Source organism: Gymnodraco acuticeps, unplaced genomic scaffold (genome assembly GCF_902827175.1).
Source record: "Gymnodraco acuticeps unplaced genomic scaffold, fGymAcu1.1, whole genome shotgun sequence".
Taxonomy (NCBI): domain Eukaryota; kingdom Metazoa; phylum Chordata; class Actinopteri; order Perciformes; family Bathydraconidae; genus Gymnodraco; species Gymnodraco acuticeps.
In genome coordinates, this window is record NW_022989982.1 from 277100 (window position 1) to 296507 (window position 19408).

General features: G+C 42.2%; 1 protein-coding gene across 2 annotated transcripts; it reads right to left on the reverse strand.

Moving 5' to 3' along the window:
• Positions 1–1562: 1562 nt before the first annotated feature.
• On the reverse strand, positions 1563–17809 carry dap (death-associated protein). 2 transcript variants are annotated; one of them, XM_034211981.1, is made up of 4 exons: positions 17576–17809; positions 14956–15070; positions 5718–5760; positions 1563–2729 (listed from the first exon to the last, which is right to left on the reverse strand). In XM_034211981.1, exons 1-4 carry the CDS (start codon positions 17637–17639, stop codon positions 2610–2612), a joined length of 342 nt encoding a protein of 113 aa, XP_034067872.1. In that variant the 5' UTR covers positions 17640–17809; the 3' UTR covers positions 1563–2609. The 2 variants fall into 2 exon arrangements, with proteins under 2 accessions (XP_034067872.1, XP_034067871.1); XM_034211980.1 differs by lacking the exon at positions 1563–2729 and adding an exon at positions 5525–5553 and having other exon boundaries at positions 5609–5760.
• Between the last annotated feature and the right edge of the window lie 1599 nt (positions 17810–19408).

The window sequence follows — 19408 nt, forward strand, 5'->3', positions numbered from 1 at the left end:
TGCAGAAGGTATGAGAGCTTTATATCATTTTCATCTCTTTTTTAGTATTCTGTGAAATTATACCGTGATGCAATCAAGGATAAAGTAGGTCCTTCTTAATGAATTCCATTTCTGAAAATCTGAAAAGTATGAATAAATGAAAATGTCTCAATTAAATCAGCATCAGGATTATCTACAATGTGAGAACTGAAAATGTACTGTAAGTGGTGGAGCTGAGAAAAAGTACGAATAACACTTTTGCATTACTTTCTATTAGACATATTCAGAAGTAACACTTTAGAAAATAGGTTAGTTTTACATAAAATCCCGTGAGTGCTGTTTTTGGAATACCTCCCCAAGTACAGGAGAAAAAAAGGAAGTTTGTAAGAAAAGCAGGTTGTTTGACTTAATGAAACTGGAGCCAAAATGTCAGTGAATTTGTTATTTTTGCCCCGATGCCTTATCACCAAATGACCATGAGTCCATCCAAAAAAGGTCCCAATATAAATGACTGAATACCACTGTTGCCTGACTGAGTAAACCGCAGCATCTCTGGAAGGATTTCAGCCGGCAGTGTCACAGAAATGACCGGTCTCAACAAGCTGGAGCCAGATTTTATGTTCCTGAGGACCACATGGCTACCAGCTGGTGGTGTGTACTCACCGCTAATAAAGTGGCTCTAAATTAGGACTTGGCGCTGTAACCTTGACTGTTTTCTTCAGTGTACATTTTTCCTTCGTAAATAAACCCACATAGAGAGCACTTCCCTGCTCATGGGCAATTTGTTGTTCTGTTAGACCAGAAACTAACTCCAGAAATAGTAAACCTACATACCTATTATTTCAAATTGAATAGGCGTTATGTGCTTAATATTGTATCTGTGTTTACTAGCTGCAATAGTATTGTCTCCTTTTCAATCCATTGGTCTGCCAAATAATACATTTCCCAATTTATCTTTTTATTTGTGTCAAATTATACTGATACAAGTAAATACTCCGGAGCACGGCACTAGATTACATTTTTAGCCCTGGCTCGCTCTCACGCTGTTCTCCCAGTCAGTCTAATGCAGCATGGCAGGGGATGAGCGGTCTGCCACATCGAGAGAACTATATAAAACCATGCAGAGTCAAGGAGATTGTACCTGCTGTAATAGGGTGCTTCAGAGGCTCATACCAACTAAGCCTCACTGGCTGGTTTATTGGGCTAACATGAACTGACAGAACACCTGGTTGCAGATGCTTGTGTAAAAATGGATTACATGCACTAACACCTGGTGCACGCTGTGTGTGTGAGCGGAGGAGAAAATAGCAGACAGCTCTTGGAGAGATGCTTCTGTTTCATTTCAAAACACCACCTGAGCCTAAATCCCTCAGTGCAGACTGCTAATTCACCGTGGTATGTGCGAATACCCAGGACACCATCCATCAAGGGACTGCTTTCAACTTGAAAATATTAGAACTGTAATTTTCTCCTTGGTTAGTACAGGGCTTACGATCTTTTTTTTTTCATGACAAAATGTCCACCTTTTTGTCCAGTCATCCCTCATCTCATTCAAATACAGACAAGCTGGGAAAGGTGTTTTGTTTTTTTTAAGATAGTCCATATCTTTATTTACCATTTAAACCACACCTAATACCTAATTCCACTCATAGATTTGTACAATTTACTCAAGAATAATAACAAGAGAACAAAAAATACAACTCTTTTAAACTGAATTAAATCAACATAGGAAATCAATTCCTTCTTGGCAAGACATCTATTAATTTCTCTCTTTCATCGAAACCTGAACATTAGTGTTGCAACAAATGACACTTGAGTGTAAGGGGATGGGTGCTTAAGGAAAAGGGTGGTGTGTGCATGCTTGAATCAATATTTTGTAAGACCGATATAGATTTCTGATATATATATATATATATTTCTATGGAATGTTTTTGCAGAAAAGATAAGAGTTATTGAAATGGTCAAAAGGACTTAGTGCAGCTAACCTCAGTGTCTGTGCTAATAATTTGTTATAGTTGTCATATAAGTATCTATTTGACCTCTCTGGTCTATGCAGTAGCCGTACATTATGACAACACACTGAGTTTTGCAATGTAGAAGTTCTGCTCTTTTTGGTTTGTGTTAATAACATAATACTGGTTGTGATTTGTGGATTGGTTCTTTTGGCCTGTGGAGATTTTAGGTATAAGGCGGGAGCGTAGGCTCATCACTTGCAGGTGATTGGTTGGTTAGTAGGCCTGGTTGATAGCTTGCTGTGATTGGCTGGTAGGTGCGGTATCGGTTGGCACATCGCTGCACTGAGAGTCCCCCCCCAGACTCAGATTTCTTCATTTATGTTTAATCCTTGAACTAAAGCCATTGTAGAAGTCCCATCCACCATGTATACCACCTTAAGACAACCATCCCTCTTAAGGAGAGGACACAAACTAAACAGAGCAGCGGGGGGGGGGGAATCGAGTGGGACTTCTACAATGGCTGTATTGGCATAAATTCCTCTTACATGTAATACAAACAACAACTTCTGTGGTTACTGAGAGGAGATCTGTGCCTGGTGGGGAAACATCTTCATGGTATGTGTTCCATCAGGGGAGGCCGGTGGGTGGAGTTAGCAGAGCCGTCGTGGTGCCAGCTCACTTGCGGGGCTGGTGGATGGGCTGGTTGATGTGCTGCGAGGCGGGCAGCTTGGAGACGCACGGCTGGGGCTTCTGATGAGCCACCTGAGCGGCTGCGGGGGTGAAGTCCTTATCGCCCTGAACACAACACAGGCAGTCAATATTTGTAGGCATTTTATTCTGTGCATAAAGCCAATACATTCAAGACTACAGCCTAGCCTGCAAAATGACTTGGTGTTGAGTATTTACCATTAATAATTCAGACTACTTTATTCCCCATTACATTTACATATAATGGAAATGTGTCTTTGGCACTGGTAAATAAGATAAAATAGCATTCACAGCGCAACGTACAATTCATACACACAAAAAGAGCAAAATGGCTTCATAGTGACAGTCTTAATAAAAGTGGTTAGTTCTTCCACTGGCTTGGGTCCATTAGTTGTATTAAAAAAATAATATTGACTTTAGATTAAGACTAGGTGATAGAGTTGGTGGCAGAATGTCCAATGGCAGCCGAGGGAATACAGGATCTCTTATAGCCTCAGTCTAAGGAGCATGCAAACAGAACAGCTGGTGTTCTTGCAGGTATAACTGCACAGAAAGCATTAACCTCCTTGGTAGCAGTGCACAAATCATTAGGGAACAGATAAGGCTTAAATCCCCTTCATTATATATTTCCCAGCTAGGAAAATCATGATTGAAGTAGGGCTGCAACTAACGATTATTTTCATTTTCAATTAATATGCCGGTTCTGTAGATTAATCCTTTGGTCTATAAGATGTCAGAAAAATAGCGGCATCAAGGTCCAAGATGATGTCTTTTGATATCTTGATTTGATTGATAGAAATAAGTAAGAAAGAGGCTGAACTAGAAACTACAGACAAAATAAGATGATTACAAAAAGTATTTAAAAAATACAATGATCGTGAAAACATCATTTCAAAGGATTTACTCGCAACAGATGTGTACAATAAGGGTGTGATGTAATGTCTTGATGTGTGTTGCCCGCACACACAGAACGTGCACATTATGTCCCATTTTTAAATCCTTTCCCTCTGATAATCATAATAACGAGGAAATCCCTGAAGTGAAGCGTGGAGCGCTCGTCTGTCCCCGCTCTCATGATCTGCAAACTCAATCTGTTATCCCAACAAGCCCATAAACAGCCCCTCACTGCTAAATCGGATCAAATCAGGAATTTGATGATTCATGAGGAAGTGCAGAATTCTAATCTGAGACTTACTACAAACATGACTCGCCTCTAGCGGCCTGCTCTCTATTGGTCTTCCTCAATGTTCCTCATTCTCCCCTTTCTCACACTCGTGTCTTCCTGCTGAGTTCATCACCAGTTTGTGTCAGACTAGATTTCGTTCCTCACCTTAACTACACTTAAAGCTATAGCATTGATCGCTCTGCAGCTTCCACGATTAATTGAAATGATATCAAAGTATTAACTAGTTCCTCTAAAATACTGGATTGTAGTGAATTTGGGGTTTGGCATTCAGCTGCAACATGTGGCTGTTACTATTCCATCATACATAGGACACAAACACATGGTTCCTTCCTCATTTGTTATATCTTTTGATTTCTTAGAATAAAGTTTAATATATTTAATCAGCCCTTTGCCTCTTGCTGAACTTTACCCGTCCCACCCGTCCTTGTTGACCCTAATTAATTTTCTGTGTGTGTTGTATGAGACTGTGTGTGTGTGTTGTACTGTATTTGCTTTGCACTACTTCTCCTGCATGTGTGTGTGAGGAGGCAAAACTAATTTACAGTGGGTAAAAGTTGCTTTTCATTCAAAGCCGATTCCACAGCGAATGCTCGGCATGTGGATGGATTTGACCTCCAATTGCCCGTCTTCTCTTTTTTTTTTATCTCAAAGCTTCTGTCCTCTCTCTCTGTCCTTCTGAAGCAGAGGTAAGGCAGGGAACACATTAACTGTATTAATGCGCCAAACTGTGACTGGAAGTCATGTTGACGGGCAGGCGAGCCACTTTCCTACCTCCTTTTACTACCAAAGTACACAGCTCAAATTGCTTTTTGAAATGTACATTTGCAACTATTTTTTATTTGAATATTTAAATGAAAATATGTTCAAATAAACTACATTTTTTTCTTACATCCATGTGGCTCAACAAAATGTAGAACTGACTTTCTTGAGTTGCTCAAATTCAACTAATGTTGCAAACTTGAATTTGAGGATATCTTTAGGAAGTTAAGAAAGCTAATTTATTCTCAAGAAAAGGGTCTCACCCAATATGCATGTACCCAATATGCGGACCCTTTAACAATGTATTACTACACATTGATTTTTAGCAATGGCAGTACAATAAAATAAATATTGTTCTTAATTTAAAATGCTATCACCTATTCTTTATACTTAGGTGTGATGACTTAAGGATAACAGTGTACGTTTTTCAAGGGAACAGAATAAGAAATTCTGGAGAGAATTGTATGTTGTCATTTAAAGATAGATATAACAGAGAATACCCAGCTAGTTTTTTTACATTTAGAAATCTCCACACACACAAGTGTTTCACTTGGCTCCTAAAAGGCTTTTGGGAGGCTTTGTGCCGTGCTAGCCTCGGGGTCTGATGGCAGTGATGGGGGCGAGAGGAGGATCGGGGCATAGATGAATGCCTGCCACCTTGCTGATATCGCAGCCATCTCCCAAACACAATCTGACTCACACAAACACACACTCTGCAGGATACTCAAGGGCACTTTTTCACATAAACACACACACGCATGCTTCAACACAACTTCCAAGGCCTACAGTCAAAAACAAACAATGCTCTTCAAGGACCCACTTTTCAAAGGTCAAAGTCTGAGAAAAGCCTTACACACACAAACAAAATGATCAAAAAACTCCCAACGAGTTGAATGATTTTTGTCTCAATCCATGGCTGAGGAATTGGCAAAACATTTAAAGATAAAAATGGTTATTTTACATGTTTAGGATTGCCCTGCTATTCCCTCCATTTTCTTCTCCCACCCTGTTCTGCCTTGTTCTTCCTCTTCTCTCTTGTTCCCTTTCAGCACTAAGCCGCTACCTCTCGTTGTAGAACTCATGTCCCAGATAGGTGTAGGTGTGTGTGTGTGTGTGTGTGTATGGCTTACCTTTGTCACCACTCCAGACACAATCACGGGAACCTTTGGTGGACTAAAAGGAGAACAAAAGAAAAGGAGAGATAAATGAATAGAAAATTAACTGTAGAATTCATAACAATATATTACTCAGAGAGCTGAGTGTGTGTCCAGTTTATTCTGTGGTGTGTGTGTGTATGTGTGTGTGTATGTGTGTGTGTGTGTGTGTGTGTGTGTGTGTGTGTTTGTGTGTGTGTAATGTGTGCAAGCCAAGAGTGAAGCTTTATGGCAGCATTTATAAAACCTTTCCAATCTGGCTACTTCAAAACTTCCAACATTTGAACATCCCAGGTTGTCAAAACACACAACACCCACAGACTGAATCTCTTTGGTAACACACAAACACACACATCGGATGGACCTGCCAGCAGCTTAAATAGCTCCCATTCATCCTGGCCAAACACCGGGGCTCCTGGATGGAAAGCATGGGAGGACAGAGGAGGAGGGGGGAGAAGCTATGAAAGGATAGGAGAGTTGTAGAGGAAGGGGGTGATACAAGGGAAGGATTTGGGAAGACGAGAAGGAGGTGGAGGTGGGTGAAGGCAGGTCAGAGGGGAGGACAGAGGAACAAATCCCCTATATAATAATAGACTGTTATGGCGCGTTTCCACTGCAGCGGGTAGCTCGCTTTAAGCGTGCCGAGCCCGTTTTTGGTTGCGTTTCCACTTGGCCTAGTTTTGGCCCGGGGCTACTTTTTCACCTTTTTTCTGGCCCGACTAAATCGTGGTTCTAGGGCCAGGAACAACCGGGCTGAGTCGGGCTGAGTATGCTAAACTAGAGAGAGAATCGCTGGCAAGGGGGCTACAACTACAACAAGATGAACATATTTGACCGTGAATTAATTGTAATACACGTTTCAAAATGATGCCGAAGTAACAACATACTGATACCGGTTAGTAAAAACCATGAATTAATGCTTTGACAAGTCTGCAGACAGACGGCAGGCGAAAAACCCTTTTAAAATGCGTGTTTTCTAAATGTAGCTTGGCTAAGCTAACGTTATATATGCTCCAACCGTCCACACTCACAACAACGGCCTATACAGACATAAATAAACCAGCGACTGTATTCGCCATGACACAGGCAGTCTGTGGTTTGTACTTGTTTAACTTTTGTCTAGTTTCTGAACAGATATGAGGAGCTGTGAGCTCTGAGTGCTAAGAGCTAACGGCTGTGTTGTTTTTCTGGGGCTCTCATTGAAGATGACGTCACGGCTCCGCCTACACTGCGTTACTATAGTAACTGCCCCAGTTCCTAAACTGTAATGGAAGCGCAGCATTAAAGTGAGCCGGGCCTAATAAGGCCTAACCAAACCGAGCGAGGCCTGCAGTGGAAACGCGCCATTAGAGGAGGGAAGGATGGAGGAGAGACGGAGGCAGGCGAGCGCTCACTCAGACATAGAGAAAGGGAAAGAGTGGAGGCAGAGAAAAAGATGAGGAGGAGGAATGCGTAACCCGAGGTAAGTATCGACCTTGACATGACAAACGAGCGCCGTCTGATTTTACGGCGGCGTCACCCCCCGGCAGAAGAGTACAGTTGTGGTAGGCACCTTCAAAAGTCCACTCAAAGGCATTAGCTACAGTGTGACCAACTTCTGGCTTTCCTCATTAACAGAATAAATATGTGGAAAAGATCAAGCGTTTCTGCAGCCTCAGCAGAGAGAACTGAAGCACTCAGAAAGCATCATTTCAAACATCTGCTACTTCCTTATTTATTTTATGAACCGCGCACAACTTTTTAATCACCATCAATTAACAGTTATGGATTTTTCAACACATCTGGCTCACCTCCATCTCTGCAATCAACACCGTGGCACTGAAAAGCCTTCTGCCGCTTACCTTTATGAGAATATTTACACCTTGCTATTAAACTCATGCGTGCATCTGTTGATTTCACATAATGCAGGGTTGAGAGGTTCTCTATTAGCAAGTCAATTCATTAAGTAGTGAGTTGGTCCTGCTAGCTTCCCTGTTAACATTGGGCTCCAAAGTCAAGTTTGACATGTTTATCTGAGGAACAAATTGGGGATAAATGTGCATATGGTAAGTGCCAGATGAAGAAATAAATCAACTATGTGTCAACTAAACTTTCCTCATATACACATCTGGCGGGTGCTATAGCAGAAGGATGCGTTTACATTACACAAATTATAGTTAACTGAAAAATAGCATGCTAGCGTTATAGGGTACCAGATTTCTTCATTTATTCTAACAAGCTCTTCTAGCTGTTAACTAGCTCGCTAGCGTTCAGCTGCTACGCCAATATTTCTGAAACAAAAATGAAGGAACTTTCTTTGAATACATATAAAAAACGTAACACATTTCAGTATGACTACTTGTGTTTCACACCTTGCCGCAGTGACATGCAGCACATATACACTGAAGACGCTTCAATTTCAGTTTCAGTTTAAGCTCCAGCGAGGTGCGACGCAGTGGGGTTGAGGAGAGGTAGGAAGTGTATTCACACACTGAGAGAGCGTGGGCTGGGCTGTCACGTGTCTCTTTTCTATTCAATGTCTATTGTGCAATCTGAAGATAAATCCAGAAATATTGAAAAACTGACTGCAAAGGGAAGGCGAGGTATGAAAGGAAACCAATGATGAAGGGGGAAAGAAATCTGGATTCTTTTGAAGAATCAAACTTTGCTTGATTTGACTGGGCATGAAGGATTGAGAGACGGGGGACAGATAAGACACGACTAAACCGACAGACAGACAGGAATGAAAGGTTGCAAGCCTATTGCAGATTGTTTATCGGACGCCTCTAGAAGTGTAAATACAATCTTAAAGTTAGACAAAGAGCCAGATGAGAGTTTTAGCCTGGCATTCATACACATAGAACAATTGATAGAATGGAGGAACCCAGAGAAAGAGAACGCAGAAGGTGACGGGGATCTCTGCTATGATTAAGGTGTAGAGAGACCTGCAGGGGGCAGTAGAGAGCTGCAGGGAGGCCTTGGGAGGAGTCGCTTTGTGTCAGGAGAGTTAGAGTTTGAGGGAAAGGAGAGGTGGAACGAGGGATGAAGAAACAGGAGATACAGGATGCTAATTTTAACTAAAATCTCAAAGAGTGAAATAAACCTTAATGTCATGCTGTTTGTTCTCCGCCTTTTAAAGCCACGCTTCACCATAACCAAACACTACCCCACCCGTGTCTATTTGCTTCAACAGAGCAGGAAGTTTGTTGCCGTGGGCGAGGTGGTGGTTGCCATAGGAACTGATGCCTGCTCCTCCGTTCCTCCTCACCCTGTTTCCTACACCCTCTCTCTATCAACTTTCCACCAGGAGCTGTCAGCTTCCTGCACGTTTCACATACATTCAGCGCGTGTGTGCAGCGATGAAGTGGAGCGTGCAGGCGGCACCACCCACTCCTCTTTCTGAGGCTCTGGAACATATCCACCTCTCGCCAAATCATGGTGGAGAGGTGACATGAAGTCTACCTTCCATGTGTTGTTAGTGAGAAATGCTAAGTGATGAAACAAGCATGCATTTACCTCCCTCTCCACATGGATTCACCTGAACGTTAGTCCAGTCACCAGCTTAATCTGACATAAGCCTCTCTTTCTTGTCTTATCAACCCTACCCATCTCCTAGAACTCCCTCTCATACTAAGTGAAACCTTTCCTTTTCTTATCTTTATATTGCCATGGCATCCCCCGCTTTCCATACCATAATATTTCCCCTCGCACTAATCCCAGCCACCTATCTCTCTGCCTTTGCCCCATCTGTCCATCTCGGCTAGATTGGGTACGGCAGGTGTTCCCCTGACTACAACGCTTCACTGGCTGCTTCTAATGCGAAATGTACCCAGTAGCCACCTGCTAGACGTCCATCAGCGTGACATGGACAGGGACAGACAGAGTGTGTGTGTGTGTGTGTGTGTGTGAGAGTTTCACCGACTGCACTCACTGATGTGTGCAGTGACTCAGCCCCTCTTTTGAATGGGTCATTTTTAGTTAAAGATAAATATTTCACAGGCGGCGTTCACACAGCCGGGCCAAGAGGAGTTTATCAAGTAAAAGGATTGAAATGGTTTTCCTCAGGGATTCAAAATCACCATTTGCTTAATTTATTTACACAGCCCAAGTAATGATTCCTCTTCTTTGACTTCAAGAGGAATACATACTAGGGCAACTTTTAAACCCTGTATGGCTCTGGAGAGATATGTGGCTCGTTTACATGAGGGAAAAGAGTTGCAGATATTTAACGCCACAAAATCTTAAATTACAGAGCAGACATTGATTTGGTTTGTCTACCATCTTTAAAGGGGACCTATCATGCAAAATGCACTTTTGTACATGTTTTATACATCAATATGTGTCCCCGGTGTGTCAGAGAACTCACCAAGTGTCAGAAAACACAACCCTCTCTCTTTTCCTCCATACCCAAATCTCTAAAAACGGGGCTGCAACGGATCTGATACAGATTTGAAATATCTCTGACCTCAGAAACGAGGAGCTCCGCCTATATGGGCAACTCTCCACCTATCAGGAGGAGACAGCCACGGCCATTGCCGTTCGAAAGCGCTGGAGACGATGTAGTACATATGCCAGGCCTGTAGGTGGCGCTGTAGTCTGCCACAAAAGCAGTGAAGAAGACTTCTCACAGATTCAGCCCTTTCAAAAACAGGGCTAAAAAAGAGCAAATAGAGCGAAATGAGGCATGGCTAAAATGCATGATCTGTTTGGTATTTGAAAAAAAAACTTTGCAGACACGTTTTATATAGGTATGGCCCTACAATATATTATTAAAATATAGCATGATAGGTCCACTTTAAATTAGATGACGACATACAAACTGCACAAAGACATTATTTGAAGTCTAAATGCACATTTTGGAAGCTTGGACCCCTTGGTATATCTTCACTGAACAAACACTTAGATATTGGGCAAATAATGAAGTATTTATTTAATTTTGAACTGAATTGATTTGTTGATCTGCTGCAACAACGAAAAATCCCAAATTGAGATAATAAAGTAGATCTTATCTTTATCTTATCAAAACATCCCTTACATGTACACTTTGACCAGAGTCGGCCTCTAGAGCAGGAATGAACCACGAGAAGAATAAGCCAGGCTTGCACGTTGCTTTTCTATTATCGTTATCTACCTCTTTCACTTTTATGCTTTGTCTATTATGTCGCTTGTCTTGACACAAATGAAACGGAAGCAAAAGGAAATGACTTATTGCCACTGACAGGCTTGCTCTTAATTACAGGAAACACTCAAACAACAAGCACAGCTGAAGAACATGTAACACAGCCTATATACTTCAGGGTGTGTATGAGGTTGTGTGTTAAAGTGCACACACAACATTTCTTGACAGTTGCATACACACAATAACAGTACAAAATAAGCATCAACTTTCCCCACCTCGCAGAACTCAGAAACATAGGTAGAAACAATGGATTCAAGAAGCCAAAGCCGAACATGGCAATATAGATAATCATGGAGAACAGTTATTGTTTCTCTGAATTTAGAGCCAGTGAGATGTAAAACATGTAAACCGCGGCTGCTTATAGCAAACAATAGCGACTGCTGAATGGGCTGTTCAAGTTAATGCTGTAATTATGCAGTAATTATGTTGTTTACCAAATTGGCTGGCAACATTGCACAAGTCTGCTGCGAAACTGCCTCCAGTACAGCCGTATGGAAATGTGGAAGTGGCTAAATGGCTTACTTGACAACTTGTAGGGTGTGTGTAAGTGTGATTCACACCGCACAAATCACCACCGAGTCTCGCATTGCACAGAGTTTAACGGCAGAGAGTACTGAAACAGTTTTAGCTCTGCAGTGAATGCATGTAGCTGCCTGTCTTTACTGTGAGCATGGACGGATTAAGGGACAATGGCCACCGAGGCCTGGATATAATAATGAATTATATTTTGATAGTGCTTTTCTCGGACTCAAAGACGCTTTACAGCAGTGGTTCTCAAAGTGGGGGGCGCGAGAGACCAGGAGGAAAAATGTTTAAAAGATATTAAACAAAAATAAAATAAATCATAATTTGAAAGATTATTGATTCGAAAATAATATGATGCAGTACAGTACTATTACGTCTGGGTCTCTGTGTTTTCGTTAAAGCTCGGCCATTTTGTGTGCGCGAGTGAGAGAGAGAGAGCGCACCGGTACCGGAGATCGTTGTTGTTAGCTTCTGGTGCTAGCGAGCTACGCTAACGGATATAAGGAGTTTTTTCAACAACAAAGTGGAGGAGGGTCCTCTCCTGTCAGACTGAGAGACTCAGTGAGCTAAAGGACTCTCTTATATATAAAAATAAGAGAATAAATGAAAAACAGGTATAAAATAGTATATGACAGTAAAACAAGAATAAAGTTTAAAAGGGTGATTTGTAAAATATCCATAAAGAAAAAGTAAATCTTTTTACAGTTCTGTTTCAAATGGGTGTTGAGAGGTATCCATAGATCTCTTCATGTTGCTCTCAAAGTGCACCAGATTGATGCTTTCAACTTCAATATTTAAAAATAAATGTTCCCGGGGGAGCTTGCCCCCGGACCCCCCTATGTGAGGTCCACACACCACCTACAAAAATAGCACTTTACCCCTGCTTACACCTATATGCCGTGAGCTGAAAACAGTCGCGGGTACACTGTGTATATGCATGTGGGGAGTGTTGCAGTAGAAAATTCAACTGTAGCGCTGGTACATTAATGCGAAACCCTCAAAACGTCAAGCTACCCCACAACACCCCCAAAAGAAATCTCTGGCGCCGCCACTGAGCCTGACTATTTGTGTTGGGGGGGGGGCCCACTTTTTTTTTTCTCCAAAGGGGGGGCCTGACAGAAAACATTTGAGAACCACTGCTTTAGTGTGAGGGAGGGTACACAAACAAGGAGAGGCAAAAACAAACAAAACATTGCATTCCATTGTCCAAGGTCCCACTCGTGTCACCAAAATAAGAGACACTGTGGCCCAATCCCAAACCACGCCCTACCCCTACACACTCCCCCTCCGTGACGGAGTGAACTCCGTGGAGTGACACATGAGGCTCCCTCCTGTCAGATGGAGTAAATACAGCGGCAAGCTTTGGGACGGCCTCCGCTCTCTCCGGCAGAAAAAGGAAATCAGAGTCTCTTTGACAAAAAATGTAAATTAATAACTCAAAATAAAACTCCAAACGTCTTTAATTGTGTTACTTTTTTGTATAGCTCATTTAGTTTTAAACCTGATGTTTATAAGCTTCTTAGTTTTTGCAACAGTCTGTAAATATACTAGGGCTGTCAGTCGGTTAAAATATTTAATCGCGATTAATCGCACATTTTTGATCTGTTCTAAATGTACCTTAGAGGAATATTTTTCAAGTTTTTAATACTCTTATCAACATATGAGTGGACAAATATGCTTTATGCTAATGTTTATTATCATTTGAACAATGACAAATATTCTCATGAATATTAAACACAACAACCTTTGAACATTACAAATATTCGCCTCAATTCAACCTGGAACCTTTCTCATTCAATAATACAATACAACTGGTGTGTGTGTGTGTGTGTGTGTGTGTGTGTGTGTGTGTGTGTGTGTGTGATGGATCGTTGGAGCTATGTGCAACTCAAGGCATATGCTCGTCGAACGGGAGCTGCCTGCAATCATGTTGCGCGCACTATCTGTGCTGACTTTTCGTACAATGTCCCACTATCTGGCTTCCTGCATAAAGTCAAGTGCTCGGCGCAGTTGTGGCGAAATGTCGCTCCTCTGTTTTCATTTAAACAGCTCCTTATATCCGTTAGCGCAGCTAGCTAGCACCAGATGCTAACAACAACAATACGCGTAAGGTCTCTCCCTCGGGCCACACATACACACACCCTCCCGGTCCTCCCATTAGCCAGTCGGTGCCTGCCGGTGAGCGTGGAAGTGTGGTCTGCCACAAGCGGGCGGCAGGAGCGGGGCTGTCAGCATCAGCTTGTAGACGGTATTTTAAACTCGATGCGCACTGAAACTACGGGGCGGCCGAGGAAAAAAAAAACACATGCGTTAATCGCGTTAAAATAATTAGTGGCGGTATTTTTTTTTTGCGTTAACGCGTTAACTTGACAGCCCTAAAATATACACAACTTTATAATAAAATGCACACATTTACCATTTTCTAGACTAAACACAGGGATGCTCCGATCGATCGGTCACCGATCGAGATCGGCCGATACTCACTCTCCCCCGATCGATCGGTGCTCTCTAAACATGCCGATCGCGAGAGCCGATCGCATGACGTAAAATACATGACACTTTTCTCTTTGTGCGGCAAAACAAGCTCGCCAAAATGGCTTCACCGGTCTGGCATTATTTTAAGGTGTCCGAAAAAGACAGTAAAATAGCGGTATGCAACGTGTGTGAAGCAGAAATCCTGCAGCTCCGCCCGCCGGACCGGTGAGCGGAGCGAAACACACAAGAGTTAGACCTAACACACTTAGCTATTTTATCTACCTCTGGAACAAGCTGAACTAGTTCTAAATATATGTTTATTCTTCACTGTCGGGTCACTCATAACTGGATCAGTGAGCTGCATGAGATACTGACAGGCTGTCAGGAGAGGGAGAGAGAGAGAGGAAAAGAGAGCGCTTCCGCTCATTTCTCCCGTGTTATTATCCAAAGTGAATGTAAACTTGAATAATGTACATCATTTGAATGTAATAATTGAGTTGATTGTTGTTTGTGGAAGCTCCAGTGAATGAGCCCCATTAACTGAGTTTTAAACATCACTTTAAATGGAAGATTTAAAGTGATGTTTAAATCTTCCATTTAGGCCCCGCCCACTCGATCGGATCGACGATCGGTATCGGCCGATACTGATTCCGGCGATCGGCCCCAAAATTGGCGATCGGAGCATCCCTAATCCTAAGTTAAAAACATATGAGGTTATCACGAGGTTGTTAACATCGCAGTTTATCAGTGGATGTTTGCTGGAACTACTTGTAAACAGCTTGTAAACCCTTGTGTCCCCTAGCAGTGCTACACTATACCCCTCATTTAGTTGCAAAGGCTCACACGAACATGGAGGAAGAGCAAGCTTATACACTACACTTGATCTATTTTAATTATATTTTTGTCATGTGATGGACTTTGCAAAAAGAAAGCCAAGTCACAGCTCAGAGCCTCTCTCCTGTTGGACCGCTGCCCAGTAGGACCTGAGTACTCTTTGTGTGTGTGTGTGTGTGTGTGTGTGTGTGTGTGTGTGTGTGTGTGCTGTTGTGTGTTTACCTGCTGCTGACGTACTCCTCCTCATCCTCCTCCTCATCATCTTTGGGCACAGGCTCTGGAGCAGCAGCAGCAACCGGCTGGTGCTTCTGCACAATCCTCATCCCTCCTGCCTTTACTGCAACACAAACAGAGAGACAAGAGACAATAGTTCACACGTTCATTATCAATGAATTGAGTGAATAGAAAGATATATGAGAGTAGAGCCATACTGTTTTTGTCTCGTTAGGAAAAATATACATTTTGGAAAGTTACTAATGGTACTTCACTAGAATATATATGAACTATTTTGATGTAAAGATGGATACATTAGTTGGAGAGCAGGGTGGGGTGACTTTGCAAAGTGTAAAAATGACAGAGAAGACATTAACTGCAATTCTCACAACTTGTATACATTTAAAAGGCAGGGGGATAACTTAACCTTCTTCCCTAAAAGTTCCCAGTTTGTACGGTGGTGTGTTATTTTAACACACAAAATAATGTTGACAAGTTGTTTTGATAAAGTAAAATATTAGCCATTATATTGTCCAGTTCCAGATGCCTGTGACCAAATGTTTTGAGCCTTTGCACTTATTTTACTTAAGAAATGTCAGGATGTTTATAATGTTATGTTAAAAGATGTTGACATTTTCAGAATGTACTTTCCACTAAAACATCGGGCTATTATGATATGATTCTACTGGTCCTGCCCACTTGAGATCACATTTGGCTGCATGTGCAGGGCTGCACATAACTGGTGCGCAGGTGCGCATGCGCACCTCCGCCAAAAAAAGAGCACCGGGTCATTTGAAACAAAGCGCATTTGCGTACCAACATTGAGAAGGAGAGAGAAAAGAGAAAATAGAGGAGAGATGAGAGAGAGAGAGAGAGAGAGAGAGAGAGGAGAGAGAGAGAGCGGAGAGAGAGAGAGAGAGAGAGGAGAGAGAGGAGAGAGAGAGAGAGAGAGAGAGAGAGAGAGAGAAAAGAGAGAGAAGATATTTGCGAGTTGCATATGAACCTATGATATGAACTCAGGGCCGGCCCGTAGCGCTGGCTAGATGTTCGCCTAGGGCGCCAGATCTGTGGAGGCGCTGCGCTGGCAGTTCTGGGAGGGAAAAAAACATTTTGACCGTTGGGGCTCATCCTAATTTTCGGCCTTGATGTAACAATATTCACAATTAAGTAAATGTAACACCCTTTTCACCCCGGTTCCACCTTTCATTTGCCCTGTACGATGGGCGCTGTAAGTGATGAAAATGGGGGGTGTTGGCTTATCTGGCGCCCGCAGCTCACAGCCAAAATGCGAGGTAGAGAGGGAGGGTGGTACCAGCGCTGTTGTTATTATAATCTGGTGCCGTGCTAGCTGCTCTAACGGAAGAAGAAGATGTTTCTACAATAATGTGGAGGGAGAGTCCTCTCCAGTCAGACTGAGAGGCTGATAAGTTAACTACAGCTCAGTGAGGTAAAGGACTCTTAGTCTAAATTCAAACGGTTGGGTCACAATTTATGTAAGGCACTCCTTTGTAATTATTGGGATACACAGGTTTTAAATCATTCCAATGTATACTATAGGACAGTAACCAAAAATATCCTTTAAAACTGGAGATTTAAAAAAAATGCATAAATAAATAAATGTTAAGGTAAAATAAGATATGAATGAACAACACAAATAAAACAAGTTACATTCATTTGTTATTGGCTATGGTAGGTTATTGGTTATGTTCACATACTTATTTGATTACATCCACTTGTCTAAGATGACAACATAGACTTTCGACCCAAAACTAGCTGTTGACTTGTGGATGCAAGCAGCTAATCACAGACTCAACCAGAGAGAAAGTAGTAGGCCTACATCATCAGCTACCATGTCTGACAGAGAGGAAGACAGTGAGGAGAACAGTCAGGAGGGTAGTGATGACAGTTTGTAGGATTACTGGTCGTGCTAATGTTGTCTTGTGTTCACCTCTGCATGTGTGTTCTGTGTTCACCTCCGCATGTGTGTTCAGTGCCGTGTGTCTGGCAAATAAAGTCAAGACCCCCTCAAAAGTTACGGTTTATTTCATTTTAAGGATGAGCACCAAGCAACATCTCCAGGTGCTCCTTTGAGAACCAGGGCAAAAAAGTTATGTGCACCCCTGTGCATGTGGCCCCTGAGCTAAGAGGAGTTCAACCCCTGGCCTCCATGAGCACACCTGCTAGCTGTAGCACAGTGATCTGTATGTGCGGGGCACCCTTATCACAGGTAGGGGCAAAGGGCCACGTGTTATCTTTCTGTGTAGCAGCAGAGACCCAGTGATCGCCTCATGTCCACGTACACCTAAACTCAGCATGCCCTACACCACTGGACACTGCGACCTCCACGTCATCGGCATCCAGCTTCGATACACTATGTTACTAAAAAGCTGCCATGATAAACACACGCGACAATGTGTGTTTTCGCCAATCCGGAAGTAAGGAAATGTGCGAAATTGAGCAACATAGCCGATTACTGTCAATCGTACATGCTAACAGCCTTCAACTGCAGTGATTGCTCGAGCCTTATTCACCGTCATGTGATATCTTGATTTGAGAGGCTGCAGTAAACAAAGGCCTTCAGTTTACAGGAAGCTTTCAGAAACATCAGGCTAGCAGCGTGGGGGTTTACCTGCAGGGAGGTGTCCTCCTTTGGTCTCCACTTTCTCCATTTTCTCCTTCGGCGGGGACGACATGTCTGCTGTGATCCTGAATCTGAAGAGAGAGCAAACAGCGGCGTGGAGCTCAAATCCTGCTTTATTCTGTCTAACTGTTGACTACACTTCAGCCTGGAACGTCAACGTGGCTTGTCCTGAGAATTGTTGGAAAACCATGCGTGATGACGTCATTTGGAGGAGGAGAAACCACGTGAGCCGCACGCTGACGTCAGTCGTAGAGAGCGTGTGCAATAATAATAATAATAGATTTATTTTGTTAGCGCTTTTACAGGTGCTAAAAGACGCTTTACAGATATAGTGAAAAGAAAAGAACAACAAATAAATATATATAGTTAAAGTTAAAGTCAAATAATAAGCAATCAGCGCCGTATAGATAGATTATATTATAGGGCTCTGTGTGCAATCTGGATCCAAACTACTTTTGTATTATTATAATGGACACGAAAGAAACCAAAATAATGAGTCACCAAATAAAAATTATAATTTGATGATAAATATCCTGATCGAAGATACCTTTATTTGATGATAAATATTTTTATTTGTATTTATTATTGGAAATACATATTTGTATTTATTGATTTTATTTGAATGCAATTATCTTCTTATTTTGTATTTGATTCATTATATAATGAATGCTTTCACCCCGGGATTAAAACAGTATTCTGCTTCTGAATCTATCCATGTATTTGAATTTGTATTACTTTTTATTATGATATGATTATTTAGTTATTTGTAGTCCAATTGTTTATCCATCTGAATTATTTCATTCCATCATCCCCAAAAATCATATAAAGTACAAGAACGACCATACTGAATGCATGTGTCACACACACACACACACACACACACACACACACACACACACACACACACACACACACACACACACACACACACACACACACACACACACACACACACACACCATGTATACATCCCTTCAGGGGACATTACATTGATTTACATGCATTTCCTGGAGTCTTATCCTAACCTTAACCATAACCAACACATGCCTAACCCTAACCCTAACCCTAACCCTAACCCTAACCCTTAACCTAACCCTAAACCTAACCAAGTCTTGACCCTAAAATTAATGATTCCCCTTATGGGGACCTCCAATTTGTCCCCATAAGGGAGGCCAGTCCCCACACGTGACTGTGTAAACAGATGTAGGTCCCCACAAGTATAGTAATGCTAGACCACACACACACACACACACACACACACACACACACACACACACACACACACACACACACACACACACACACACACACACACACACACACACACACACACACACGCACACAATGTGAGAGTCCACTAAGGAGCTGTCCAAAAAGCCTGTATCAAACAGTCAGGTTTTAGGATCCAGTTAAACTCACTACTTAATGTCTGACTCTAATAGCCCATTAGGTACATTTTAATGGTGGGAATAAATGCTGTTTCGCTGATACTTTATTTTATTAAGAGCAGAATGCAAAAGTAGAAAGACACTATTTTAAGTGCTACTAGCTGTCAACCTACAGCTTCTAAGACTGAAACATGTATTAAGCTAATCCTCAGTTTCCTTCGCTAACCTGGAAGTATTTTAGAAAGTCTCGCTTATAGCGCAATGTCTCAAAAATATAAAAAGCAGCAGCCGGGCATCAGTGGGATTAGACAATCCAACAGTACGAAAAGGGAGAGAAAGGGTTTCTATGTATGTGCGTTAAAGTGGGAACTTTTAACCCCTTCTGTTATCAAGTCAAGTCAGTGATAGGCTGATGTGACACTGTCCCTGGGCA